This window comes from Amyelois transitella, chromosome 10 (assembly GCF_032362555.1).
Source record: "Amyelois transitella isolate CPQ chromosome 10, ilAmyTran1.1, whole genome shotgun sequence".
In the NCBI taxonomy this organism is placed as follows: domain Eukaryota; kingdom Metazoa; phylum Arthropoda; class Insecta; order Lepidoptera; family Pyralidae; genus Amyelois; species Amyelois transitella.
Window position 1 is genome coordinate 11,511,422 of NC_083513.1, and position 20,552 is coordinate 11,531,973.

Genomic DNA, 20,552 nt, shown 5'->3' on the forward strand with positions numbered 1-20,552 from the left:
TGGGTTAGCAACATGTCACTATTTGAATCTCAATTCTATCATTTAGCCAAATAGCCGAACGTGGCCATTCAGTCTTTTCAAGACTGTTAACTCTGTCTACCCCGCAAGGGATATAGACGTGACCATATGTATATTAATATGATACTTACGAGATCATCCCCAGTGTCGAAGTCGCAGCCCAGCCTGAACTTGACCACGTTCTGGGGGGCATCGCTATCTACCAGCCCGTCCACACTCTGCGCCAGGATCACGGAGACATGAGTTCGGTTCACGTCTCGGTACGTGAAGAGTTGGGCGTCTTCTTCTTTGTCAACTGGCTGTAGGCTCAGGTTCTTTCTGTGGAAGAAGATTTGAGTATTAGTAACGCTTTGTAATCCAAATGTATTGGTTCAAAATTCAAATCAATGTTAAATATAAATATGTAAGGGACAAATTACACAGATTGAGTTAGCCTCGAAGTAAGTTCGAGACTTGTGTTACGAGATACTAACACAACGATGCTATATTTTATAATAAATACTTATATAGATAAACATCCAAGACCCAGGCCAATCAGAGAAAGTTCTTTTCTCATCATGCCCTGGCCGGTATTCGAACCCGGGACCTCCGGTGACACAGACAAGCGCACTACCGCTGAGCCACGGAGGCCGTCAATTGTTGTTGCTTTAATTTTTTTTAAATGTAATTATTTTACTTTGTTTGATACCCCAATGGACCTGATAGTAATCAAGATGAGGCCTAAGATGCTGTAAAATTACTTGGTTTCAAGCAATTTTTGAGTGTTAGCTGTTATTTTATGCCATATAAATAAAATGCTCCATATACTGACTCCTGAATATTGTGAGAGTCAGTTGAGACCTGCGGTAGGTACTAGACGCTAGATTATACGCGAACGAAGTCACGCTTATATAATAAAAAGTTATAAGAAGTGATCCATAATATTCATCATCCTTCTAAGTCATTTCGTCATTTCATCCCGTCCCCTTCTGGGAAGAAGTAAGGTAAGGAGCTAATGTATGCTCTTAGTCGCCTTTTACGAAAGCTATAAAAAAACCATACAAAGTTATGCTGCTGATCATAAAACGATGGAGTTTGGTTTGCACCTAATAGACTTTTCAGGAAAGCGACATCTAGCGAAAATAAATTGAACTAAAACGAGAAGTATCCACAACGATAATGGTTCTTTTACCAAAATTCATTAGGCAAGAAATTTTTGTGCTTTACAATTTTACCAACAAATATTAAGTTACATCAAGTTATGTCTAGATGGCGTTGTACTCGTAGTAATGCTTTCTTGGGTTTTACTCTCTATTCCCTACGAAATTATACGTCGTGAAAACTTGTGAAACTTGATGACGCTTAAATTTAAAAAATAATATTGTCAGATTCTTTACTGGGTAGACAGAGCCCCCAGTCACAAGACTCGACAGTTGGCTGATTAGATGAAGAGATAATGGCAGGCTGCTAGCTGACCATCCAAACATAAAAAATATATGGAAGAACAGTAAATTAAAAGTCATGTCAATACAAAAAACTAATAAAAAAAAAATCACATCTTATATTAAGTTAATACATACATACATATAGTCACATCTATATCCCTTGCGGGGTAGTCAGAGCCAACAGTCTTGAAAAAACTGATAGGCTACGCTCAGCTTTTTGGCTTGGTGATAGAATTGAGATTTAAATAGTGGCAGGTTGCTAGCCCATCGCCTAAAAGCAGAATCCCAAGTTTATAAGCCCATCACTTAGTCGCCTTTTACGACATCCATGGGAACGAGAGGGAGTGGTCCTATTCTTTGTTAATTAAAAACTTTGTAAAATTCGCCATGTTGAAAGATTTTTTTTAAGGTAGGTACAAATTATTAAATTATCTACTATTTTTATCATCAAAATGTAATCAAATTCACTGATTCCAAATTGAAGTGCGAATCCAGAATTGGCAGCGAATTACCCAACACGTCAAAGTGTATGTTTGTTTGACAATCACAATCGCATTAGTATACACAAAGCAGATGATGTTTATTATGAAATTCTCAGTGAATGTGCGTCCTTGCGACAGGATTGCATTTTTATATTTATTAGACAACATTTTTATCAATATTAATCAAAAAATAGTTAATTAGGAGATCTTAAATGTCAAGATGACATGCATTTTGAGGTTTTGTAATAGTCCTTTATTAAAGACTAGTTGTGCCCGCGACTTCGTCCGCGTGGAATAGTTATTTGGGGGTATCATGGTAGCCCTCAAGGATGAATATCAATTTTTCCCGTTTTTTTTTCATATTTTCCATTATTTCTTCGCTCCTTATAGTTGCAGCTTGATGTTATATAGGCTAAAGCCTTCCTCGATAAATGGTCTATTCAAGGCAGAAAGAATTTTCGAGTTCGAACAAGTACTTCCTTAGATTAGCGCGTTCAAACAAACAAACTCTTCAACTTTATAACATTAGTATAGATACTAGTTAAATATCTTATACCAAAGCAATGCAGTTCCTATCCAATTATAAACACAACTGTGAAATTTCATTATTTAAGTTTATAATTGTTTTATGAAGAAGGGTTCTTTTGTCTGCCGTAAGACTAACAATGTCTTTAAGACACACACACTCATAAATAATCAAACCTACTAACCTACAGAATTAGACGTAATAGTAGATAGTTAATAATTACGTAAGCGTTGAGCAAGGCAACCCGGGTGGCTTCCCAAGCGAGCGGAACTGTCCGCAATCTATTGTATGTCAGTCTAATCTTGGTATCTAGGTTTTGTTTTGATGTAACACGTGTTTATGAATTTTATGGTTGTCTGTCTGCATGTTTCGCTGGTTCTCATAAAATATTTTTATAGAAAAACCACAATGTCTTACAAAATAATAGAAGTTGCACTTTTTATTTTTTTTATAAAAATCAATCTAAAAGGTTTTGAGTTAATTCGTTTCAAACAAATTTCAATTTCTTTTATGCGTGCCGTGTGGTTCCCGGCACTTATATAAACAGAATAGGACCACTCCATCTCTTTCTCATGGATGTCGTTAAAGGCGACTAAGGGATAGGCTTGAAAACTAGGGATTCTTCTTTTAGGCGACGGGCTAACAACCTGTCACTTTATAAATCTCAATTCTATCATTAGGCCAAACAGCTGAACGTGGCCAATCAGTATGTTCAAGACCATTGGCTCTGTCTACCCAACAAGGGATATAAACGTGATTAAATGTATGTAGGTAGGTATATATATAGAAAAATCGGGCTCGAGATTTGAACCTCCCTTTTACTCCTGGAGGTCAATACACCTTAAAAAAACAATAGCCTCAATAGTTGATCCCTTTGTCGCCTTTTATGGCATCCATGGGAAAGAGATAGAGGGGGGATCCTATTTTTTTTATTTGTGCCAGGAACCACACGGCACCAATACTAGGCGTAGTAGAAATACATTTTTCCACTGCTCCATAGGTCTTGAAAAAAAATGTACAACAAGCAAGTACGCCAACGCCCAACAACGTAGAGATTATGTCTAATTCACAAACCCATATCATCTCTATGTCAGAACATACATTTTATTGCGTGCGTTCCGATTCGTTTAACTTCGACGTATTTGCATAAAGCGATCTACATTTAATTACACTTATGAATAACTGTAACTTCGTTATGCAATTGTTGTTAACGAGTAATAAGTTTTCATAGTTGAAATTCTATATTATTACGAGTATTTACAATGAGGAAAAAAATCATGAAATCCTATGCTTTCTGGAAACTATATATTTTTTGTTGATAGGTGTAGGTATTTGACTAATCATAGATATAGTGTCGTGTGGTTCTCGGTACCAATAAAAAAAAGAATAGGACCATCGTTCCCATGGATGTCATAAAAGGCAACTAACTTCTTCTAGACGATGGGTTAACAACCTGTCACTTTATACGAATTTCATTTCTATCATTTAGCCAAACAGCTGAACGTGGCCTATCAGTTTTTTTAAGACTGTTGGCTCTGCCTACCCCGCAAGGGATATAGACGTAATTATATGTATGTATGTAGATATAGTTTTAACAGTTCCTGTAGTTATATTTATTCTACGACACTAGCTATCACGTAGAATAAGCTTAATACTAATAAATGTGGTTAGCGTCCATTTGATATCACCAGGAAATATTGATACAATCACGTTTCACTTTCTATTACATACATAAAGTGATATGTACAATAATAATATATGAATAGTAAATACTAGTAACAACTTTTATTGAAGAGAAAGTGTGTTTTATTTTAAAAGATATTGATACAGTCTTCAAATTATACCTTTACAGACAAAATTATGCAGTGGCGTGCAGTGTCTTCAAACATACTTATATAATCACGCCTATATCCACTGCGGGGTAGACAAAGCCAAAACTCCATCTTTTTCCTATGGATGTCTTAAAGGCGACTAAGGGATAGGCTTACAAACTTGTGACTCTTTTTAAGGCGAGGGGTTAGCAACCTTTCACTATTTCAATCACAATTCTATCATTAAGCCAAACAGCTGAACGTGGCCATTAAGTCTTTTCAAGACTGTTGGCTCCGTCTACCCCGCAAGGGATATAGACGTGATTATATGATTGTATGAATACGAATTAATTACACAGATTTTTAAGCCTCAAAGAAAGTTCGAAACTTGTGTTTCGTGATACTAACTCAACGATACTATATTTTACAGTAAAAACTTACATAGATAAACTTCCAAGACCCAGGCCAATTAGAAAAAGTTCGTTTCTCATCATGCTCTAGCCGGGATTCCAACACGGAACCTCCGGTGTCACAGACAAACGCACTACCGCTAGGCAACAGAGATTTACAATTATATCCATTATGTCTTAAAATGAATTCATAGATTGAGATTTTAACTAATAGATAATTGATACCTTCTTGTGGGACATTTCGAACATCAGTTAATAATTGTCCAACATTTCACAACATTACTTTAAGTTAATTTAATTCCGCTTTAAAAGCGCCCGAGAAAAAAAGCGGTAACAATCTGCACCGCAGCATTTTCTTCAACAACGGTAACTTCACAAACTTAGAACCAAAAATGTGTATACGCCTTAGTAATGAGATAGACAGCGTAATGTATTTAGAAACGTTTATTTTGTAAAAGATACCAAATATATCATTAAGAATCTTTATTAAATTATATTTTCACCGAATATTTTGTCTCGTAATATATTTTACATATTACAACATCAATATAACTATGAATTATGGATATTTGGCATAACTTTCTTTTTGTATAAATATCGCATAATTTGCTAAAGTAATCATTATCTACTTAATATAGTCACGTCTATATCCCTTATGTCTATATCCCTGGTGCCGTGTGGTTCCCGGCACTATTACAAAAAAGAATAGGACCACTCCATCTCTTTCCCATGGATGTCGTAAAAGGCGACTAAGGGATAGGCTTATAAACTTAGGATTCCTCTTTTAGGCGATGGGCTAGCAACCTGTCACTATTTGAATCTCGGTTCTATCATTAAGCCAAATAGCTGAACGTGGCCATTCAGTCTTTTCAAGACTGTTGGCTCTGTCTACCCCGCAAGGGATATAGACGTGATCATATGTATGTATGTATGTATGCTATATCCCTTATCGGGTAGACAGAGACAACATTCTTGAAAATACTGAGAGGCCATGTTCAGCTGTTTGGCGCGTTCGATTGTTTAAAAAACCTATGTATATGGTATTTCAATAATTTTAAGTCAATTCCAATGTAAAAAATATAAATAGAAATTTGTACCAAAATTAAACCTATTATAATAAATCTTTTAGTACACGAGTATATTTTGAAATATAGTTCTATTGTGAGATATTTGTATTCTTTTTTGAGAATAAATTCTTTAAATCTTAACTTTTTAACGGCCTCTGAGGCGCAGCGGTAGTACGCTTGTCTGTGACATCGGAGGTCCCGAGTTCGGGGTTCGAATCCCGGTCAGGGCATGATGAGAAACGAACTTTCTCTGATTGGTCTGGGTCTTGGATATTTATCTAAGTATTTATTTTAAAATATAGTAGTAGTTGAGTTAGTATCTCGTAACACAAGTTTCAAACTTACATCGAGACTAACTCAATCTGTGTAATTAGTCCCGTATATATTTATTTACTTTCAAACATACCTTGGATGCACTTCCACTTGCAGAACTTCTTCTCCCACCTCCAAGTTCTCTGGTATCCTCACAAACTTGAGGTATTCCCCGACCGGGTAGAAATTGCAACCTGTAATGAGAGATTTCGTGTAAATTATATGAGTTATAGTTTTTATATTCCATGACTAGATTTTTCTAATTTCTTCTTTAGGTGTTATTTTCATATATTCATTCAAGTTTTTTAATGAAGACAATGTGCATTTGTCCATGATTTAGATTTAAGAGATCTATATTTGTATATACATCGGATGACGTCCGATGAAAATGCTGCAGTGCAGTTTGTTCCGCCACTTCTTCTACACATGCGCTTTGGAAGCGGTTGTAGTTATTTATAGATTTAATTGATGTGACGTCAATAAGTGATACTTTGTATCCAATTTTGAAAATAACTCTATTCTATTCATAATGATCATATTTAAATGGCCGCTCTGAACATGAATGTTGAGCTGGTTTATATTGGTTTGCATATTTTGTGAGCATAGTCAACATTTTGAGTAACTTTTGTGACGTCATGCCACGGCCCGAAAGCTCTATATACCCCGTACGGCCCTCGTCTTTGGACTACTACAGCTCACCAAGTTATGTAGCTTGCTATCTTCTGAAGGTCATTTGCTGGATCTCGTGTCTAATACTTTAGTATTTAATAAGTTTAGTATAGTATTTAATAATACTTTTTGGGTTTACCCAAGCCCTCTTAAATATTGTTCAACATACATACACACATATGTTCACGTCTATATCCCTTGCGGGATAGACAGAGCCAACAGTCTTGAAAGGACTTATTGGCCACGTTCAGCTATTTGGCTTAATGATAGAATTGAGATTCAAATAGTGACAGGTTGCTAGCCCATCGCCTAAAAAAGAATCTCAAGTTTGTAAGCCTATCCCTTAGTCGCCTTTTACGACATCCATGGGAGAGAGATGGAGTGGTCCTATTATTTTTTGTATTGGTGCCGGGAACCACACGGCACTGTTATATTGTTCAACTAGTCCGCTAATTGTAGGTTGTAGTTATTCTATGCATCTTTAAATTTCTCTCATCTATTTTACCTGCGTTATTAAATTCAAACGTAACACTTTTTAGTCTTTTTAAGGCACCATTTATTTTCTTAGAATCTTTCTAAATTTCCTACCTTTAATACTGCCTTAGATTGACTTGGGATAAATCATAGGATTGATGTGCATTCAAGGATCACACTCCGTGCACAAATAAGTGCCGTGTGGTTTCTGGCACTAACAGCTAAAAGAAAAGGATCACTCCATCTGTTTCCCATGTCAAAAAAGGCGACTAAGGGATAGGCTTATAAACATGGGATTCTTCTTTTGGTCGATGGGCTAGCAACCTGTCATTATTTGAATATCATCATATCTTTCTTTTGTCATTGCAATACTGTTGTCCCCGCCCGGGATATAGACGTGATTATATAATATACGTACATACATATGGTCACATCTATATCCCTTGTGGGTTAGACAGAGCCAACAGTCCAACGTGACCATATGTATGTATGTATTATATAATATAGTATTTATGATGTTTTCATTATAAAAATCTGTCTATAAGAATATTTCCCGTGGGATTCGAATCCACGGCCTCTAGTACATAAGGTGACCTAAATCAACCAACGTGTGAGTGGCGCGCGTGAATGATGAGTACGAAAACCATAAAATACCGTAAGTAGAGGTCAACTTAACGGCTCCATAGAGTTATTACCATAGGGCACAGTGAGGGCCTTCAAAGTGACGATTAAAGATCATTGCTTTCGTAGCAGGGAACGCCCGACGCTGTTTTTATCGTTAGAAATACTATTGATGGATTGATGTGCCGTGTGGTTCCCGGCACTAATGAAAATAGGACCACTCCATCTCTTTCTCATGAATGTCGTAAAAGGCAACTAAGGGATAGGCTTATAAACTTGGGATTCTTCTTTTAGGCGATGGAATAGCAACCTATCACTATTTGAGTCTCAATTCTATCTTAAAGCCAAATAGCTGAACGTGGCCTATCAGTCTTTTCAAGACTGTTGGCTCTGTCTACCCCGCAAGGGATATGATTATATGTAAATATGTATGTAATACTAATGATATATAAGGAGAGTGTGGAGGGAAAGGTCGGAGTGGGAAGGCCTAGACGAACGTATCTTGATCAAATTAAGGACGTCCTGGCAAAGGGTTAGGTCAAGAGTACCCGAAACCGCCGAGCTTGCATGAAGAGAGTTATGAATGTGGATGAAGGAAGTATGCAGAGGTCGTGGCAAGTGGTAAGACGTAGTCTCTGCCTACCCCTACAAGAAAGAGGCGTGATTTTATGTATGTATGTAATTAATAGTATTTACATACATTCCGCAAACATTCCGCCCCATACCAAAGAATGGATATTTTTCACAAATACCACGGGATCTATAGTTTTACCGGGATTGAAAGTAGTCCTTATGTCCTCCTCCAGACTCTTAATAGTGTAAACACAAAATTTCAAGAAGATCGGTTTAGTAGATAACGCTGAAAGTAAACAAACAAACTTACTTGCGCATTTATAATATAATATCAGATGGAATGTTTTTAATGCAAGTGAAAAATAAGCAACCCTTTATCGAGTGATTACAAAAAAAGTAATTTAGTCCGCCATTACATCACTTCATCTTTCGCATCGAGGGTTCACAGCATGTCGTAACAAATCCAAACATGGTCTTCTGTCATCAAACGATTGCAGCTATGGCAAATTTTCCCATCAATTGGCGATTTGCCAACGTCCGCTACGCTTTGCTTAGCCCTGGGTTTGACCGTGAAATTCTTAATCGAGATGAAATTGACTGAGTCAGAGTTTTTGTGGCCGAAGAGAAAAAGTTATTGAAAAATCAATGGAGGGTAGGAAATGGTAGAGTAATGAGTGCTAGAGTAATCCAACTACGTAGCAAGTGAAAATCTATAATCTTTGCATCTACCCCCGTGGAAAACGTTTGGTAAATGGAATAAGTTACTTTTTTGTTTCGAAATTTGCACGTACTAATAAAAAGAGTAAGGAAGCGAAATCCTATTTTTGTTATTACAAAAATAGGTCACAGCGTGGTTGTGTTATCATTGTAATTGCAATAAATAGTATATGTTAAGGTCGTCCTGGCAAAAGTTCAGGTCAAGAGTACCTACCCGTAAGCCGTAACCGCCGAGCTTGTATGAAGAGAGTTATGAATGTGGATGAAGCGAAAGTAGTAAGTATGCAGAGATCGTGGCAAGTGGAAAGATGTAGTCTCTGCCTACCCCTCAGGGAAAAAGGCGCTATTTATGTATGTATGGATAGTATATGTCATCCCTCTACCCATATGGTAAGACCATGCACAGAATATCACCCAGTATATGAAACTAATAAATATAAGTTACTCAGTAAAAATACGGAATTGAGAACCTCTAGCTTTTTGAAGTCGGTTTAAAAGTGACCTTCAAACATATCCGTAGTCTGATCCCAATTTAGTATCACTCGTTTACAAATCGAATACCATTATCACTACACCTTCAACGATCCTAAAATGCATTAAAAACTGTAGCGGGAGCGATGATTCGGCTCGACCGCCACAAAGGGAAGATCTTCCGCCAGGCTAGGTGTTATGCCTGGGGAACCGCGCGACAGACGATGTTGTGTCGGAGGTTGTATATATAGCTCCAATCCGTGAAATCTTTGCTTGCGCGATTTAGGTTTTTCGCTGTTTTTGATTGATAGCGTCGCGTAATTTTATTTTTTATTCTTGTGACTTGTGGCGTATAAATTTCGCCACAATACTAACTAGTTCCCACATATCAAGAACCCACCAATATTTTCCTTCCATCTTGACAACAGAATAGCGAACGTACAGAAATACGAACACTTGCTCAGTGTCGCAACTTGAACGATTCGGCCTATTATTAGCCTGAGATTTTCAGATCATTGTTTGGTTAAAACGTTTCTTATTCTTACCATAATGGACATATTGTTGAGATCTGATGCATTGATAGTAATGTAGATAGACAATGAATGATTGAAAGTATTTGAATGCCTATTTATGCATTCTTTTATAATTACACCACTTATTTATAAGTTACATACATACATACATGTGGTCACGTCTATATCCCTTGTGGGCTAGACAGAGTCAACCGTCTTGAAAAGACTGATAGGCCACGTTTAGCTATTTGGCTGTATGATAGAATTGAGATTCAAATATTGACAGGTTACTAACCATCGCCTAAAAAAAAGAATCCCAATTTTGTAAGCCTATACCTTTTACGAAATCCATGGGAAACAGATGGAGTGATCCAATTCTTTTTTGTACTGGTGCCGGGAACCACACGGCACCCTTATCAGAGTTATAGGTAAGTTAGTTTAATGAAACACGTTGTTCGTCTGTTATCATGCCCTGGCCGGGATTCGGACCCGGGACCAGCTGTGACACAGAGAAGCGCATAACCGCTGCGCCACATAGGTCTACTACACAAAAACACAAAGTTCTTACCAGGATTAAAAGTTTATATACCCTATGTCTGTCCAGACTCTTTGTATAAACGAAATTTTTTTAGAAAATCGGTTCAGTAGATAAAGCGTGAATGGAAAACAAACAAACAAATAACTTTCGCACTTAACTACTACAATACAAAATAAGAAGGAACTACATCACTCATTATAATCATTTATAACTTCTTGAATTCTTCGCGGCCTTTTCTATAAGAACTATTAGGTAATAATATTGAGGGCTGATGGTTTTTTAATGCATAACTCATTACATTAATCACAATTGATGCCTCATACATACGCAGTGCCGTGTGGTTCCCGGCACCATTACAAAAAAGAATAGGACCACTCCATCTCTTTCCCACGGATGTCGTAAAAGGCGACTAAGGGATAGGTTTATAAACTTGGGATTCCTCTTTGGCGATGGGCTAGCAACTTTATATTTCTATCTTAAAGCCAAATAGCTGAACGTGGCCTATCAGTCTTTACAAGGCTTTGTTTGGCTCTGTATACCCCGCAATGGATATAGACGTGATTATATGTATGTATGATGCCTCATACACACTTGTGAACGTGTGAAAAGTAAGTACAGTAGTAATGTTGGGAGTGCAAGTACCAGGTTGAAATCCCACTGAGTACCGATGCCTCATTCCCTAGTTCCACCAACCAGTGTTCTAATGGTGAGGTTATAGAACACATATATACATACATATCATCACGTCTATACCCCTTACGGGGTAGACAGAGCCAACAGGCTTGAAAAGTCTTAAAGGCCACGTTCAGCCATTTGGCTTTTTGATAGAATTGAGATTCAAATAGTGACAGGTTGCTAGCCCATGACCTAAAAAAGAATCCCAAGTTAGTAAGCCTATCCCTTAGTCGCCTTTTACGACATCCATGGGAAAGAGATGGAGTGGTGCTAATTATTAGTTACTATAGTAAAATTTTGATTACGAAATGTCAGTCACCTTTTACTTGGTAGCGTAAGCAGATAAGTATACCTTGATATCTATAACAGGTGTTAATTCCCTGGTAGAAACCCTACTGTCATCCTCCTATACAATTATCATGCCCTGGTATAAAATATCTATATCATTAAACCAGTGTGGTTATGTTGTGGCGCAGGTACACGAAGTGGTGCTTTATCATGAGCCTTTTAATTGAGGAAGTTGTACGACATGGCTATGCCTCGTTGGTTTCCTTATATTTATTGAGAAAAATATGAAAGCGATGGTCTAGTCTAGAGCTGTGAGTAACAGGTTTTTGGTCATAAAAGTAAGAAAATACATTTTTGTTCAATAATGAGAGCTTCAAAAGATATACTACGGAGCAATACAGAACAAAAGGGGGCTTATCCCTTAGTGGGATCTCTTGCTAACCTGAAATTTTTAAAATGAAATGCAAAATAAAGTAAGGGTAAATATGTAATGTTTGTTGTAATAGACGAAAGATTCAACGTTTTATTTATTTATTTAAACTTTATGCACGAAAATGTACAACAGGTGGACTTAATGCATTCTCTGCCAGTCGAACCTTTGGACCAAACTGAGATGGATGTACGGGTGGTACAATGACTGTAAAAAAAAAAATAATATTCCTCATTCTCATCACAAATAATGTGCTGCACATGTTTAAAATTTAAGGATTTAGCTGTTACACGGGATTGAAGTGATAACTTCAAACTGTCAAAGGATTTATTTCATAGTTTTAAGATATCACTTTTAGGATTAAATTAATTAGACCACGGGATCAGTAAAGCAGAAAAAGTATAATAATCCAAAAAGGTGATTGAGTGATTGTTCTGCAGCTGAATCTTTAAAAAACACTTTACAAAAACAATATTAGTTGTGAGTTTAAGACTCAAAGTTTTCAATAAGTAATGCAGAAAAATGATTGACGCTTAGTAGGTATAATGATGATTAAAATGCAAATTAACGAACCAAGAAGTGCAGATATAAGTAAAAAAGAGAAAGTATATCTATTTGTAGATGTTAAAATCACTGCACTTCAAAGGCTAAGTCATCGAGAAAATTCACAATAGCCTAGGTCACAGACTTATTTCATAACGTTATCGTAAGTTCATATCTCCGTAAGATTGTTTTTGCGAAAGCTTTATTCGCATTTAATAGAAAAGTTTGTGAATTTCTGCTTTTTCTCATGATTTGAATGAATTTTTTTGCGAAGCCAGATTTAAATCAGATAATGTCACTTTAAGACATCTTAATAGATGAAAAATACAAACCGTACATTTATCTATATCATCAAGGTAAAAATAACTTTTAACTTCGAAACGTAAATAATAACGCTAAAGCAACTACATAATATAAGGTAACAGTGGTTTAAGACTATTTTGTACAATAAGAAATGATAAACACGCTGAATGTAAATTGTATTAGTTAACGTCATTGTCAGTTAACGTAATATTTCAGGATAGCAGTTAAAATTCAAAATTTAAATGAACTCGAGATTTGCCATTTGTTGCTGTCCCGCAAGGGATATAGACGTGACTGTATGTATGTATGTAAACATGTAAGTGTATGTTAGTTTCCACCAACAAATGGATACAAAGTGGCTCGCAGTTTAATAGATTTCCTCAATAAAACAATAACAGTCCCATGCTTCTCTTCCATTGTAAGTAGATGACTTGATAGCACTCGCTTAATGTTGATAACATCGGAAAATTGCTAAGAACACACGTGGCTCTGTGGAGAAGGCGTTTGTTAAATTGTTTCAATTATAAAACTAACAACACCATTCGTTGGATGCTTTTAATTCCTAAAGAGTGTTGTCATTATATAACTTGATAAAAATAATTACCTTCATCATAAACAGTCAGAAAAAGAAGGCAGAGATGAAAATTGGGCACCTTTTGGTGAAAGGTCAGGTTGGGAGTACCCCAAACTAACGAGTCTGTTGGAAAAGATGGAAAGAGCAGAATAAGTATCAAGGATTGTGGCAAGAGAAGATGTAATCCCTGCTTACTCCTCAAGTAAAGAAGTGTAATGTATGTGAAATTAACGTTGAAAAAAGTTTAAGAAACCAACTAAAAGAGTAAGATAATCAGAGTATATGATACCTTTTACGTAACAATTCGCTCTGAAATCAAACAAAAAAACTTCTTATTTCAGACAATAAATGGGTATCTTTGAACGAAGAGGATCAAAATACATTTGATTCTTGAACCTCATCTGATCATACACATCAACTTGATCAATTTAACCTCTAAAACCCAACCTTCACATCCGATAGACATTACCACGATTTATCTTTTCTATGTCGATAGTATCCGCTACTCGAACAATGGGGTAGGAAGCGCTGTAGATCATAACATAGATGCGCAAATTCTGCTCGATACCATCTCCTTTGTTCTCGGTTACCGTAACCTTTCAATTTTGTACTTCATTGAGGGTCTGAGCTATGTTTTCTTTGGAAGGTGCAAGATTAATGATGATGATAGTTTTCTCGCGAATTATAGCTTGTTGTCGGGTAAACTCGATTCTGAGTAATGTTTCTTTGTGATATGTTGTATCTCTCGTTATATCGATCGCATGAGCTGTTCTGTTGCTATTGATAACAGTTTTTTGTTATCAACAGAGTCTGTTACACAGCTTTTTAGACATTAGATGTTGTGAGTGCTTTAGTTGCCCTTTGTAAGATCTATAGAGAAGAGGTGGTTCAAATCTAGGTTCAAATCAGTTATAAAACACGCAACTAATCTTCATTATTTTGGAATACATACATACATAAAATCACGCCTCTTAACTTCCTTTTTATTTTGGAATGTTATAAGAATTTAAAATTATTATGCCAATAGATTTGACAAGTAAATTATAGTAATTATTTCCTGAGTATGTTTAATATTGTTGTTGTAGTAGAGGATGTTATTAAAGTTATGTGTAAATTCGTGTGGAATTTTAAGTTACAAACTAATGACAGTACAATAAAATACTAATATTGGCTGCGTCAAAAAATTCCGGCAGCTGATGCTATGCAGGGACAACAATTTGTAAATTTAATTTTAGTTTGTAATAACTTAAGCATTTAGATTAATAAAAAATAAAGAATTTTAGTTGATAAACTTACACGAATACAATGGAAAATCAAATCCTTATCTATTTTATCAGAGAAAGCCTATAGAAAGCAGATCTATTGAGGCATCCGTTAGTCTGACCTAAATCTAGGTAACAGCTAATGCCTAGACTGTGGCCTGTAATTTGTCTAACCCTAGCTTTGAGGCGGGTAGATCAATGTTCGATGATTTGTCTTACTTGAGCGGTACTTCAGGTAAATCCTGAAGTACCGCTCAAGTACATACATGCATATAAAATAATATGCGACTAAGGGATAGGCTTATAAACTTGGGTTTCTTCTTTTAGGCAATGGGCTAGCAACCTGTCACTATTTGAATCTCAATTCTTTCTGAAAGCCAAATAGTTGAACGTGGCATTTCAATATTTTAAAGACTGTTAGCTCTGTCTGCCCCGCAAGGGACATAGACGTGATTATATGAATGTGTGTATGCATGCATATTCTCATCTTACGATCATGCCTCTCCTCCGGAGTGATAGGCAGAGACTAAATCTTTCCATTGCTCACGATCCTTGAATACTTCTTTTACACGGACCACATTTATAAATTTTTCGCCGATTCAGGGTGTCTAAATTGAATTAAGGTTTGGGTCATTGCATATTGTGTGTTTAAGTACAAAATAAATTTAATATAGTTTTTTTACCTAATACAACTTGTCATTTAAATTAATCTTTATATACCTAAATGCCTTAATTAGATACTATTTTAACATTAGATATATATAACTACTTACTACTTGATATATAATTTAAATGGTAAACGCCTAGATTATTGATCATGAATTTAATATTTTTTTGATTGATTTTAATTATGTAGTTGTTATCGTAAAATTGAGCATGTAAAAATATATTAACTTAGTCGTAAGCATTAAGATTACATGGAATAGTAAATACAAGTTTCGAGTGAAATGTTAAGGTTTAAGGTTTAACATTGAATAATCCATTAATCGATACTAACATACAGGTTGGCTGACAGAGATCCCACTTAGGGATAAGCCCGTCTTTATACTGTACTACAGTTTTATATTTGTAATGTACTCCATTAGTGAACAATAAAGCATTTACTTACTTACTTATCATCCATACTTGAATTAGTAATGCGAAAGTTAGTTAATCTGTTAGCTCTTCAAAGTTATACCACTGAAACGATAGACATAAATTTTTTGCACATTTATAAGGACGGAAGGTGCATTCAACGAGGGCGGAGCCGTAGGCGAAAGTAAGTTAAAGTATAAAAATGTTATGAATCTAAAATTGTACGAAAAACAAAACAAATCGATTACCAACTGTTATAAGATTGAAGAAATTGATCTAGATGAGCATCGATGAGCGAAACATTCCGAGAATCTAAAGAGAGGAAGGTTCGTGACTTCCTGTGAAAATAACACAAATATATTATTCGATACCAGTTCAGTCGAATATTATTTTACTTTGAAATATAATTTAAAAAATGTTGTAACTTATTTTATTTTCAACAAGTTTTAAAAATTCTAATAACAATCATTTATTCGTTCAATATAGTTATAATAGGTCTTTATAAAAATATCCCATCATACATAAATATAATCACGTCTATCGTCGTCTATATCCCATGCGGGGTAGACAGAGCCAACAGTCTTGAAAATACTGATAGTTCTCGATCAGCTGTTAGGCTTAATGATAGAATATCCTATCATGTCCTAGGAAATAAATTTATTGACTACTAAGCATAGGTACCTCAAAATAAAGACCGACTTCATCAGAAATAATTTTAAATCAAATTAAAAAAAACCTGTTCATACTGCCTTTTAAAGTGTATTTATGTAGACTTATGTCACTTTTCCCTTTCATATATACAGAAAACGAATAAAAAATCAATTTTAATTAAAAAGAGATTGAATTAAAATCCATATTAATTAGTTTTCACGGAACCGTGTTTGTTACGTGAACGAACTTGAACTTTCAACTTCGTTTCGCCGAACACTTTCGTCCACGCTTTCGTCCAATCAGATGTCTGGATTTTCTAGATGAAATAATTACAATTGTCGAGATTTTTTTTCTTCATTTATTATTGCAAGGTCATTGGCCGAGGATGACATAGGGTATAGGCAAAGGGAGTCTTTTCTTGTAACAACTTATATGATCTCAATTTTTCTCTATATAAATCTCAATTCCACCATTAAGCCAAACAGCTGAACGTGGCATTTTAGTTTTTCAAGTCTGTTAGCTCTGCTTACCCCGCAAGGGATATAGACGTGACTGATGTAAGTGAATGTGTGTACCTCCGAAGTGATAGGCAGAGACTAAATCTTTCCATTTATCACGATCCCTGAATACTTCTTTTACACGGACCACATTTATAAATTTTTCGCCGATTCAGGGTGTCTCTCTGCTTACCCCGCAAGGGATATAGACGTGACTATATGTATGTTTATGTATGAACCTACAAACAAATAAACACACAAACTCAATGTTGATCCTATAACAACTAAAACCTAACTTACCTAAGGTTACGTTACAGAGTCCACTTGTAAACTAACTTTTTACAACATATACCGTTATCAAGTCCCCGTCTTATGTCCAAAACCGGTTCCTCAAGCTGAGTTGTACCACTGCTAGTAAACACTACAAGTGCGACGGGTTTGAATGAGTTAGAAATCGAAAACAAGTCAGAGGTCGTTTGACCAACGACCCATGGCGCCTACTGCTGTGTCATCATCATCATCTTTTTGTTCTAGAAATTAATTGATTAAATGTAATAGAGTTAATCGAATTGGTTTTCATTTGTCAGTATTGAAAGAATACATACATACATATGGTCACGTCTATATCCCTTCCGGGGTAGACAGAGCCAAGAGTCTTGAAAAGACTGAATGACCACGTTCAGCTATTTGGCTTAACGATAGAATTGAGATTCAACTACCTGACAGGTTGCTAGCCCATCGCCTAAAAAAGAATCCCAAGTTTGTAAGCCTATCCCTTAGTCGCCTTTTACGACATGCATGGGAAAGAGATGGAGTGGTCCTATTCTTTTTTGTATTGGTGCCGGGAACCACACGGCATTGAAAGAATGTTAAAAACATTATTTTCTTTCTAATAAAATGATGATGGATTTTGGGAAAAAGACGTAAAATGAATAAATGTGTGGAATCCGGGAATTCCTGTATTACAACAGAAACTGATGTGTATACCACCAACCAGACTCAGCAGTTAGGGCTATGCTATGCTATGTATTAAAAAAATCATATAAAATCCACTAAAAAAATCTTATATAGGCTTATAAACTTGGGATTCTTCATTTAGGCGATGGGCTAGCAACCTGTCACTATTTGAATCTCAATTATATCATAAAGTCAAATAGTTGAACGTGGCTTTCATGTGTCTGATGACTCTCTTATACACTGTCAAGATGCACGGACATGACTTATATTACCGTTAGTACCAGAATCAATTAATATATATATCTATATATTTATAATCATTACTTAAAATTTACGTTTTAAGTTGATACATATTTATTTTTCTAATGATATAATTAAAAAAATCAAAATAAATTTCCTGATGATGTAATAAAACAGCAGCATTTTAATTAAGTTCACAATACGAGATGAATTTTTATCGATAATTATGGTCAAGACCGAGAAAAAGAAATGAAAGTGGTCGAACAGGTTCCATCAAACGAATCGCTTATTGGAAACGATGAGAAACCTACACTTATGTAAAATCATGACTTAACCCTACAGCGCATACAGTTCCACATCTGGTACAGATAAAATAAATAAGTCTACTGTTCGTTTAAAGATACGTAGCAACATTTATCGACCGACGGAATAATCTTTAAACACTTAGCAACGATTTAGTAATTGCAAATGTCACTAGATGGCGTTAGCTATCGAATAATGTTGTGATTCTTACAGAGTTTGAATGATCGATGCGAGTTCGTGTTTTACGTAAATTGAAAAATCTAAATAAAATAGTTTTTGTAAGATTTTGAAGCGGATAAAAATATATTTACATTAGAAACAGTGTATAATAAACGAAGGTAAGTAATATTTTTTTTAAATATTACTATTTTATGTAAAAATACCAACTTATTTAAATGTTCCAGATATGGTACACCATGCATTAATTCACTTCTAATATGTTGTTTCGGTTTGATTTCATTACAGATTATGGCGAAGAAGGTATTATCTGACGAGTATATTGAGCAGTATTTAAATATACCCTCAGGGAGTGAAGACGGTCTAGACTTTTCAAGTGCGGAAAGTGATGATGACATGGCGAGAATCAGGGAAAACTTGAACCAAATGAGTGCAGATAGTGACTCTGAAAATGATATTGAGCCTACCAGGTATGCACCATCATCTTCTACTAACTGTAGTACTACCCTCGCCGAAAACAACTCCTCCGCCGAAATAAATCCTCGACCCAACATTTCAGAGCCAAGTACGTCATCACGCCAAAGTAGAAGTTCTATCACTATGCCAGTTACCAGAAATCGGATTTCGGAAAGAAAGAAAAGAAATTTAATATGGAAAAAGAAATCTTTACAGGCTGAACATAGCTGGCTTCTAAACAAGAGGGTTAGAACAGAAGAATGAGCCAAGTGCGATTAAATTAAAAGATTTCAAACTGGAAATCGCTAAAAGTCTTTGTATGTGTGGACCATCATTACAAAAAAAAGAGGAAGACCGTCTTCTGCCACTGACGACGCGTTGGAGAAGAAGAAAAAAAGAAATGCAGCAATCCTTCCCCCTCGAGATGTCAGACTGGATAAATTTGATCATCTGCCTATATGGAACCAGAAAAGACAACGCTGTAAATATCCACAATGTAAAGGGAAAACTTATATATTTTGCGAAAAGTGTCGTGTTGAGTTGTGTTTGAACAAAGACAACAATTGTTTTTATAAATTTCATCAATAAGTAGAGTAACTGTAACTATAAAACTAAATATATGATTATGTTCATTGTTCCTGATTATGAGCCAAATATTAGTGTTAATGCATACTGTACCACATATGGAACAGATTTAAAAAAATAAATATCTTCTTAAATAATATTTTTTTATTATTATTATTATCATTTATTATGTCTAGACGCTATATAGAACCACATATATTTTAATGACAACATTTAAAAAAATCATGCATTGTAGGGTTAATAATAGTTATTACAGATTAATATATTCAGAAATTTGGAAATTTATAATTATAAAATCTCTATCTACACGATGTAGTTTCTAACGAAAATCCAAACTGCTAGTTGTAGAAAGATTCAGTCTAATATACAGTAAAGAGTTTTACAAATACAAAGGAAAAATTATAAATTTGAACAATAACAATAAAAATATGTAAGAAATACAAAGAAAAAATCATAAAATTCATCGTAACATGGTGCCATATTTAAACAAATAAGCTTTCGTTCCAAAATCTATAAGAATTCAGTTTGGAAAGCTCTGGAACAACGTTAGTCAACATTAATATATACCCTAAAAAAAAATTATGAATGAATAAATTCAAATTCTTCAAAGCGGTGATTGATAAGTCGTCTACCAAAACCTCATTAACAGTAGCTAATGTTTTAACAGTTAGAAACGATATGTCTAAAATATTATGACATAATGATTAATTTGAGCGACAACTAATTGACTGATGATGATAACTTAGTACCAACTAACGACGATGAAAATTACATAAAATATCTTGACTGAACGATTTTTGTCTGTCATGTTATGTTATGTATATATATGTTATGATTTGGGGAAGATGTTATGGTGGGTACCCCACCATAAAATCTTCCCCAAATCTATTCACAACATTAAAACATAATCAC

At 35.2% G+C, this 20,552-nt stretch overlaps 1 protein-coding gene across 1 annotated transcript in view; it reads right to left on the bottom strand.

Annotated features, from left to right (window-relative positions):
* LOC106135406 (cadherin-89D) overlaps positions 1 to 8,527 on the bottom strand; it is a 28,469-nt gene extending 19,942 nt beyond the window's left edge. The window contains exons 1-3 of the mRNA XM_060946286.1: positions 8,515 to 8,527; positions 6,145 to 6,244; positions 150 to 336 (exon numbers count right to left, since the gene is read on the bottom strand). Of these exons, the coding sequence (XP_060802269.1) occupies positions 150 to 336; positions 6,145 to 6,244; positions 8,515 to 8,527 (300 nt within the window). The remainder of the gene's footprint in view (positions 1 to 149; positions 337 to 6,144; positions 6,245 to 8,514) is intronic.
* Positions 8,528 to 20,552: the final 12,025 nt, after the last annotated feature.